At 41.8% G+C, this 10315-nt stretch overlaps 1 protein-coding gene across 1 annotated transcript; it reads right to left on the bottom strand.

Annotated features, from left to right (window-relative positions):
* Nucleotides 1–923: 923 nt before the first annotated feature.
* On the bottom strand, nucleotides 924–8684 carry LOC145398451 (zinc finger BED domain-containing protein 5-like). Its single transcript, XM_080271332.1, has 3 exons — nucleotides 8591–8684; nucleotides 7456–7728; nucleotides 924–1027 (listed from the first exon to the last, which is right to left on the bottom strand). Exons 1-3 carry the CDS (start codon nucleotides 8682–8684, stop codon nucleotides 924–926), a joined length of 471 nt encoding a protein of 156 aa, XP_080127458.1.
* Nucleotides 8685–10315: the final 1631 nt, after the last annotated feature.

Below are 10315 nucleotides of genomic sequence, written 5' to 3'. Positions count from 1 at the left end.
TGGCGATCGTGTTGAAGGAGTGGATGTGCTTCAGGATGGCGCTGAAATCCCTTCCACTCATCGCCTGCCGGACCATAGGGTAGTCGTGCAGCTCAGAGCTCCTCCAGTAGAGCCTGATGGTCGGCATGTGCACAACTCTCTTGAAAAGGTATAGCTCCAAGAACATGGCCATCTCCTCTTCATTGCAGGAGAACCAGGCATCCAGCTGAGTCCCCAGGAATGTGGCCTACCAGTTGGTCTCCACAGTGAGGTATGACAACAACTCCTGCATGAAGAAGAGCTGGAAAAACTGCAAGGGATTGTTGGAATATCCACCTTTATCGCCGGGGAGCCAGTGAACGGCTCGTGGTTCGGTGTGAACTGGCCACTGCTCCACCCAGGATCCTCTTCAGTGGCCGTGGCAGTGGTGGCAGCGGATCGACCAATCGACACCCTTTGGCCTGCCCTCCAACCCCTTGGATGTCCCCCATGTCCAGGCAGTGGACCATGATGCCCTCATCTAGGAGGGGACGCCTCGGACGAGAAGACAGAGGGCTCTGGGGACACCAGTCTCCTCAGCCTCACCGGCGAGGATGTCATAGTAGCATCCTGCACTGCAGAAGCAGGTGGAGGGGCCATCATAACGAACACTGACCCGGCTTCCAGTGACACTGGCTCACCAAGGGGGGCAGAGGCGCCTGGAGATTGGGAGCCAAAGAAGAGGGCGGTGGGACCGGCAGGTCCTAGAGATGGGGAGGGTTGTCCGGTGAAGCCAACCGATGATGGTGGTGTGGTCTCCCTCGGAGGAAAGTGAGGCAGCTTCACTTGCTCACCGGATGGCGTCAGCTCAACCTCCTCCACCCCAGAACGGTCGCTCTCAATGTCGCCCTCCAACTCTACCTCCTCAAGGATCTGATGCCACTCGTGTGGTGCCAACCTGCGTCTCATTTCTGCAAAACTGCTGTCATTGCAAGCCAACTGGAGAATAAATTGCTGTCTGAGGGACTATTGACCCTGTGGTAGTCCAGTGCTGTGGTAGGAGTGTGAGCTGGAATAAAGGAGAAGATATGTTATTCACAGCAAGCCAAGAACTTGGCTCAACACTGGCCCAACACAAGGGTTCATGATATACATGTATTTCCTTGGAAAACATTGTCTACTACACCTGATTTAGCACACAGGTAGGGGCAAGTAGCATGTGGTTACCCCTTTCATTTTCTTTGGATATTACACATAACAAAACGTATCATTTTTATGAGATACACAGTACATTTCACCAGTAACATGTAAATGGAAGTGTTTCGTAGGGCGTTACCTGTGCGCTAAGGTGTAGCAGACGGTGTTTCCCTTACGAGAACACACTGCAGTAGGTCAGTCTTTCACTGTCTTTACACATAAAACATAGCCAAATATATCAGCACATGGGAAACACAGTAGAATTCACGAAGGAAAAAACAAAAACATATATATGTAAATGCACGTGTTCCAAACCTAGCGTTGCATTTCGCTACCTTTGTGCTAGCTCAGGTGTACGACACACACTTTTCCTTACGAGGACGTGGCTCACTTTTTATTTCACACAGAAAGCATAAGGAATAAATATAATATGATAAAATCAAATTTCCCTAAAACCTCCAGTATTTTATCACCTCCTGACAACGGCGTGCCATGGCTGTAAGGCTAGCCAATATTTCATTCACGTACAATTGCTGCACTATAATCCTATCTATTGCACAATAACATTATCCACCATATATCAGCATAAAACAAAGACTTCATCAACACCTTGGCAAATATTCCCTTCAAGACAAAGCCGTGTCATCAGGCGGTTTCCCGCCTCCCTCAGCTAAACGTTTCACCTTGTCCTTCCTCACTGGCTATTGCACACTATATTCACCTGATTCACTGGCACTATTATTCAATGGTTGAATACTCACATTGGGTGCAGGGTAGAGGAAGTGTAGTTGTTGGGAACTGCCAATAAACAGGGTAGGCCTACCACAATCTTCGTTGGGCCAACAGCAGAATAACGACCATGAATGATTCACAAAAACCTAATTCCCTATTGCAAACACCAAACCTAATCACAACAGTGCCCAAAAAGTGAACAAAAGCACTATTGGTACAGTGGAATATGATGTGTGTCCCGGGATGGGGTAAAAAGAGTAGAATTTAAATGCCCAGCAGCACGCTGCCTTCTTCCTTGACAGCCGATGTGGAACCAATCAACCTGGCCAGGCTGCCGCACATCTTGGGCCCTGAGGTTGCTAAGTCATTACTTTTGACGAGATGCACGGGAATTATGACGCGTCCAAAAATGACGCCGATCGGCCGAAAACTTTTTTTTTAGGTAAGTTTTTATGCTTTTAGGACGACAAATGAGTCTTTGCGTATAGTCGCAGACACTTCCAAATGACCACAAGTGCATCATCGTGGGTGAAGGGGTTAATCGTAGTATATAAACGATGGGAGCCCAATCTTTAACATGTACAAAGACATCAAAGCAATATCTGCCCATTTTCCTCCTAAGACCTAAAATAATTGTGGAAAATTTTATATAGTGGAACGTATTATCAAGGAACCAGACATACTGACCTGGGAAGTTTCGTTGAAATGCATGTGCTCCCATTCTGCTATTATTTCTTTTATTTTTGTTTTATTTTTTGGACGAGGATGACCCCCCCAAGAATCACTGAAGGGGTGGGGTAACTCTCAAATACCGCATTATAGATAAAAGTCCATTGAGCAACAAGTACTAATATATCAAAACCAAATCTGAACTCCTTTCCCAATTTCAGAGGTTTTAGAGTTTGGTAAGAGGGCTGACCTAAAAATCATGATTGGAAAACTGGATACTGGATATAGTGGAAGACCTTCAGTGTAACCTAATGAATGCACCTTGAAAATTTGATTTAAATTCATTGATAGCCAAGGAATAATTAAGGCACACACACACACACACACACACACACACACACACACACACACACACACACAGGGCCAAGTGAGTTGACATCAAAATTTTTCAAATTATAAGTTCATTGCAAAACGTGTGTACTGAAACTAAGTGAATGCTATCAGGTACAGGAACCGAAGATATGCCAAGAGACTGGAAAATAACAAAAGCCACAATGATCCCCCCCAAACAAAACACCAAGAGTTACAAACTTAAGACCAATCTATCAAACTTATTATTATTACGATAAGTTTAAGGCACTTCCTGGAGGCAAATTAGAGAAAGAAAAAAAATAATAAGACAGTGTAATTCAGGGCATTCAGTCAGGGTTTGCAGAAGCTGAAGGATTGAGGACTGTAAAATAATTCTATATTTTTCCACAGAAAACTATTATGCACAAAAAAATGCCTCTATACTATAGCTCCATAGACTTCATTAAAACGTTTGACCAAAAAAAAAAAAAAAAAAAAAAGCTATTAAACAGGTAAAAATACATCCCATAATAATATATGAAATTACCAAAATATATGAAAATGACAAGACTTATAGAAGTCATGTTAAATATAATTAGGGCAATGAACCTATCAACTGGAATTAGGCTGGGCTGTATTGGGTCCATCAGCTTGCTCAAAATGATTTCATAATTAATAGCGTGGAAGGTAGATATGACAAATGCAGAAAAAAATACGGTACCGGGTATTTTTCGCAAACGACGGACTGCTACTCAGCCATTCAATACAGAAGTAAACAAAGCAAAAAGTAGCATAATAATTTTAACATGCACGAAGAGACAGAGGAAGTAGAATAGATCAAGGTATTATCTAGCATTACGTACGGAAGAGCTGTAATTTTAGTACCAAACAGTGCTACGCTATGCAAAATAACTTTACGACTGAAATGACACAAAATGACCACTTCACCATACTGAGTTATACACACAAAGTTGTAACAAGCGAGTAATAGGAAAAACTTTATGAAAATCCGTAGCACTGCCGTGTCCTAATACGGTACTTAAACACTATACCTAGCGGAGGGAGAACTTAAAACACTTGATATTATCGAAAACAAAGTCTTTGGACAATTACTCGTGCCCCAAGATATACCCCGATTGCAGAACTGAGAGGGAGTGGCCATGATGTGAACGTGAATAATGGAAGGTAAATTACAGTACCAAAGATTAGTGATCGAAAACAATGTAACAGTAAACAAATTTATGATGTCCTACTAAGAGCAGTAGTAGAACAAATGAAACTAACGAAGACACTGACTGGGTTAATGATATCAACAAATATTTAACACAAAAAAAATATTACTCAGTGAGATAACAGGGTTAATGATATCAACAAATATTTAACACAAATAAATATTACTCAGTGAGATAAAAGAGGTAAGGAAACTATGATGTAAAAAAACGGGATGAACTAAAGAGGAAAACAACAAATTCAAAGAGAGTCATTAGCATTCTAGAAGATAAACCATTAAAGAAAGGAAAAGAAAACATCACTCAAATTATGATAAGCATAATCACAAGAACTAAATTAAGACGAAACTCCACTTATAGCAAGAAAACAGCTACTATGTGAAGGGGGAGCCTATGTCAGTGGCACAGCCCCTGAACTTCATCTGATCTAATCTGACCAGAATCTAGGGGGATTGGCGGTGTGATATGGGCCAGGTCTCGTGAGAGATAAGTAACTCATGGAGAGAGAGAGAGAGAGAGAGAGAGAGAGAGAGAGAGAGAGAGACCCAAAGCAATAGATTATAATTTGTACTAGACCTAACTTTGACAATGACTGAGAAACTGCAGTTTCTAGACACTATATGAATCACGGTAACATAGAAAATCTAATATCACAAAACTTCGTAACCTGCAAAGCTTACCTGTCTACTGTGGTACTCTACAAAACCTGTCTTACACAACCCAACCCTCGAAGAAAAGCACCAAGACGCCACACCCTTGTGCTGCTGGTGTTGTCATATTGTCTGACTACAAATGGTGCACCTAAGCCGGATCCTACTTTTGTTTGCTATGTGGGGCTCGTCTATGAGGTGATGCCTCAAAACAATGTTTCTTGCCAGCACTTGGTCTGCCAGGAACCTCTCTTAGCTGCGCCGTGCCGTGAATCGCTGCATTTCCTTGTAATCTGACAGGATCTGAACAAGTATGGCCTTGTGCTATGCCCATCTTCATCAGGAGAGTGTATCTATCGATGCACTTGGTATCTAGTAGCTGTAAGAACACTTTGCATTACCATTTACAGCATTTTCTGACACACTCCACCTCCCCTCTTTGATACTGTCTTTGTTTATCAGACGCTTGTCAACACAGTAAGCAACAATTGCATATGGATTCCTTACCACGTTGCTAACTCGGCCCCTTGCCCACTGTCCATGGGTTTGTCCGTGTATACTGTGAAAAACAACTTGACTAATATCTGTGCCAACAATACAGTACTGTATGGTTATACATCTATTCACCAGGGAAAAACGTCAAATGCTCGGTGTTTTGAGAGAGAGAGAGAAAAAAAAAAAACACCCAAGGCCGCCAGACGCTCACAACAATGATAACAATGGCGGTCTGGTGGCAGACAAGCAAGGCATTTCGCGCCCCACATCGCTAAATGAGTGGAATTGGTACCTTTTCTAACATATCACTAAACCCGAAAATCGCTAACTTGAAACACGTTAAATTTTTTTTTTTTATGCGAGGAAGAAGGAACCAAAGGCCATGAGCCCGCAGTAACAGTTCCCTCCAAGAGGAAAACAAAATACAATAGAGAGCCAAATTCAAGATCCGATCATTTTGAGATGCCTGGACACACTGCGTTTGAAAGACTGGAGATCATAGGCAGGAGGAAATACAGACAGAGGGAGACAGTTCCAGAGCTGACCTGTTGCATGAATGAAAGACTGGGAGTAACGGTTAACTCTTGCATTAGAGAGTTGGACAGAAAAGGGATGAGAGTTTGCTGCCAGACGGGTGCTACGCGCCCGTCGTAGAGGTGGAGGAATGCAAGCAGACAGTTCAGAGGAGCAGTGACCATTAAAGTAGCGATAGAAAAGAGATAAAGATGCAACAGTGCGGCGAAGAGACAGAGGTTGAAGGGAGTCAGTAAGAGGAGGAGAGTTAATGAGACGAAAAGCCTTTGACTCCACCCTATTGAGAAGAGCTGTATGTGGGGAGCCTCCCCACTGTATTTTGGTCGTCTCCGACAAAGGAAACTGTTGTTGCTAGAACCACGAACTAGCATAGAGGTTCCCAAACTTTTCCTGGTCATTCCCCACACTTGCCAGAAAATCTTTGATGATTCTCCTCCTCCCACTTCAGGTTCAATCTTTTTTTCTTGCTATGGTGTTCTACTGCCAGATGCCCCAATCCCATAATGGGCGGCCACATATAAATCGCCTCCATGTTGCCCTGTCCCCTGGCATTTCAGTCCTGCTCCCACTCACATACCCCCTCTCTCATATACCTCTCCACTCCATCCCTCCATCTCATCCTTGGCCTCCCCCTTCCTCTCTTCCCTCCACCTCTCTCACATACACTCTCCTCGTCAGTCTCTCGCTCTTCATCCTCTCCACAAGGCCAATCCACTTCAGTGTGTTTCTCCTAACGCTTTCTATCACATCCACACCCACATCACAATGCTCCTTCATTTCATTTGTCGGCCTGTCTCTCCATGAGACTTGCTCATCTCAAATAACTCATTTCCACTGCTCTCATTCTTGACTTGTGTCCCTCCAACAAGATCCAAGCTTCACTTCCATGCATTAGAGTTGGTATCACAATACTGTCATGCAGTAACTTGTTCACTTCCATGCTCACTTCCACGTTTCTTATCACTGCTTTCAAAGAACCAGCAACCTTTCTTTCTTGTTGTACCCTTTCAAGCACTTCACCCTCTAAACTTCCTCCCTTACACATCACACTACCCAAGTACTTAAACACGCTCACATTTTTCATTTCCTCCTCATCCAGCCTCACTCTGCATTTAGTGACTTCATTTCTCTCGACTACCATACTATGGTGTTACACTTTATAATTAAAATAAAACAAAATTTGCAGCAATGATTTTATTAGTGACTTATATTAGCATGCTCAAAGAATGCAGGCATAAATTAAATAAATGTATGACTAGGAAGAGGGGCTACTTCTAATAAAAAATTTCAATAACAATAGATCTATAATAATTAGTTCTAAATATTTGCTAAATAATTAATATCTCATACTTCATTCACTCAGTAGTTCCATTTCAAAACACAAATACTCCCACTGCAACACTCGTGAAGTCTGCGTCAGTACCATCACTGCAATGGCTCGCATGCCTCAGGGTGATTTTTGCATCTGTTTTCTTGATACTAGGTCTGCTATTTGTGGGGCTGTTGCTGACAAAGGACATCTTTGATCACACTCAACTTGGAGCTTGTTTTGAGCCTTCAACTTTATTGTCAGAAGGGAAGAAGTTGGCTCGCACAGATATATAGAAGTAAGTGGGGCAGTACATGAAGAGCGTTGTTACCAAATCCAGGATAAATGGGACACATTTTCACCCAGAAGTCACTCAGACTGAGGAAGTTGAATTCATCTTTTGCCAAGGAGATGAGTTCCAAAAACTCTTCCCGGAGCTCTGTAGGGACGTCATCTACACGACATTTGAATGGGTCCCTTGTCATGGCCATGGTAATTTGATTGGTAATGATATCTGGGAAGTATCGCTGTAACTCGTCAATCAGACAGTTAAGGTGCGGTGTAATCTCTGGCTTAAGCACATGGTTGATGACATCTTTGATGACTTCAGAAATTCAATGGAATTGGACTGCAATACTTTCTTAACCTGTAGAGTGCAACATACCTGATATGGGGATGTCTCTGAAAGCTACAACATAATTCATATGAGCGAATTTTTCGACAACGGATCACAAAGGTTCTAGAAGGATCAGCGTGACAGAAAATTTATGGGGTATTAGGGTAACTGGTAGCCCTCATTCCCATCCCCTACCTTGAGCCCAGTTACTAAGTTGCACCAGCAACAATGAACCCAAAGTACCTAATCTGTAACTAATTTCTCACAAGTTTATCACCCCAGGAAAGGCAGTCGTGGGTCAAGGTTGTTGGGAATAACATAAACTCTAATGTAAGGTCAATAGGAGGTAATGGAACAGAGGAAGGGTGGCAAATAATGGGTGTAAAAGTAGTGCCATAACTCATACTGCGGCGTGCAGAGCTAGCTGACAAACCATCTGGTGAGCAATAAGCCTGATGACAGCCTGTCTACTGCCTGTTTCTTCTACCCCAATATGCATTACACACACTCTCTCTCTCTCTCTCTCTCTCTCTCTCTCTCTCTCTCTCTCTCTCTCTCTCAAGACATTGGTTTCATGTTCTTGCCAGAAATGCAATTTCTGACAATTATTTTCTTCAAAACTATACCAATTAAAAGAAACAAAAATCCTTGGGTAGCTGCACAATGCAGTTTCCTAGTCACTGATATACATTTCATGGAAATCTGTAAGAGTGACCAAAATTTCCATTTTGCCGCACCACAGGGGATGTCTGCACAACCCTTGGCCGCAGCCTACGGGTTAATCCGTCTCCTTCAGAGCTGCAGTTTGCAATGAATGCTTTTATAATGTCTGCATTGTGGATGACATTACTCTGAATGCCCTGGAGTTTCCAGCTCAGCTCATTTAGAGCTTCGAACACATCTGCTAAGTATGCCCAATGAGCCTGAAATTCTGGCATGGTCATCTAGGTGAGTAGCTCATCCTTATTATTACTGGTCAAGAAAGTATTCACTTATTCACTACGGTCATAAAACAGAGGTAGCATGTTTCCCTTTGAATGCCAGTGGACATGTGTGTGGAGCAACAGGACTTGGTGTTCAGCATCCATGTTTTCACACAGGTCATGGAAAAGTCATGTATTCAGGGCTGACCATTTGTTGAAGTTGATTGTTTTGATGTTGGTCTCTAAGTGGGCACTCAGGGCTCCTGGAAATGTCTTGAAAGCAAGAGCTTCTCTGTGAATCATCAGTATATTCCAATCACAGTAGGATTTTTAAGTTTGACAAGTGCCAAGAATCCAGATCGTAGATCCCTACATTACTGGGGCTCCATCTGTACACACCCTAATAAAATCATTGTATAGAAGACCTTCTTTATCAATGTTGAAATAAGTTCCATCACATCCTCTCCTTTTGTTGTCGTGGTCAGTGGACAACAATAATGGAAGTCCTCTTTCATACCTTGACCATCAACATATCGTGCAGAAACGAGAAGCTGGGAAAGCTTTGGTATATCTTATCTAACTGAATGGCAAAGTACTTTGATAACTTTATTTTGTCAATCACTTGATCTGTAATGTTGTTAGCCATATCATCTATTCGTGAGTTGATGGTGTCATTAGACACCGGATTTTTTTTTTTTTTTTTCACTTTGTTCACTGCAACATCACTAAGGACAAATTTTGCACTGTCATGGATACATGGTTTTATCAGAGTTTTTTCCAGTTGTATGGGCCTTCTTATTCTTGGCTATATGCAGAGCAACTACATCTGATGCATGTGTGGTAGCCTTTGAGGTCTGCTGAATGGATCCACTGTTATCCAGCCTCAGTGTCTTCCAAACCATTAGATTTCTGCTAAAAAAAAAAAAAAAAAAAATGAGCGATCCTTCTCAACTAACCATGGGTGTAGCCTTTCAAGGTGCTGCTTTAGCTGCAATGGTCTCATGGAAAAATATTCTAGCACTTTGTGGCATATTACATACTAAGGTACTTCTGTGCTATCCTTCACAATGTAGGAAAATCCACATTGGATGTAATCTTCCTGGTTGCATCTCTTCTTATTTCTTGGCATGAAGATGGATGACTAGTTTACTGCCTGTGAAGTAGGAATACCGTAGAAAAGTGGAGATACTCATCATTCACCAGAAATTAATCTCAAGGTACTTACTCTTTTGTTTAGGCATATTACATTAGAACTCTGAAACAGAAAACACACAAAAAATATTTTTTCAGGATCATGAGAAGTGCAGAAATGTGAAAAAAAAAAAACAGAATCATGGAAAATAATATATATATATATATATATATATATATATATATATATATATATATATATATATATATATATATATATATATATATATATATATATATATATATATATATGAGGAAGAAGGAACCAAAGGCAATGAGCTCGCAAAACTGTTCCTTCCAAGAGAAAAACAAAATACAAGAGAGAGCCAAATTCAAGATCCAGTTATTTCGAGATGCCTGGACACACTGCGTTTGAAAGACTGGAGATCATAGGAAGCAGGAAATACAGACAGAGGGAGACAGTTCCAGAGCTGACTTTTTGCATAAATGAAGGACTGGGA

Source organism: Coenobita brevimanus, chromosome 45, assembly GCF_032717465.1.
Source record: "Coenobita brevimanus isolate Jiangsu-jjx chromosome 45, ASM3271746v2, whole genome shotgun sequence".
Taxonomy (NCBI): Eukaryota; Metazoa; Arthropoda; class Malacostraca; order Decapoda; family Coenobitidae; genus Coenobita; species Coenobita brevimanus.
Note: the sequence above shows the minus strand (reverse complement) of the source record. Positions and strands in the feature narration are given on the sequence as shown.

Bases quoted from the DNA above. Each gene is read 5' to 3' on its own strand.
- LOC145398451 (XM_080271332.1), bottom strand. From the start codon at position 8,684: ATGACCATGCCAGAATTTCAGGCTCATTGGGCATACTTAGCAGATGTG. The intron at 7,729-8,590 runs GTAATGTCATCC...GAATTTCTGAAG, and splicing joins GAAACTCCAGGGCATTCAGA to TCATCAAAGATGTCATCAAC. The intron at 1,028-7,455 runs GTAACAACGCTC...CCTTTATTCCAG, and splicing joins TCCCATTTATCCTGGATTTG to CTCACACTCCTACCACAGCA.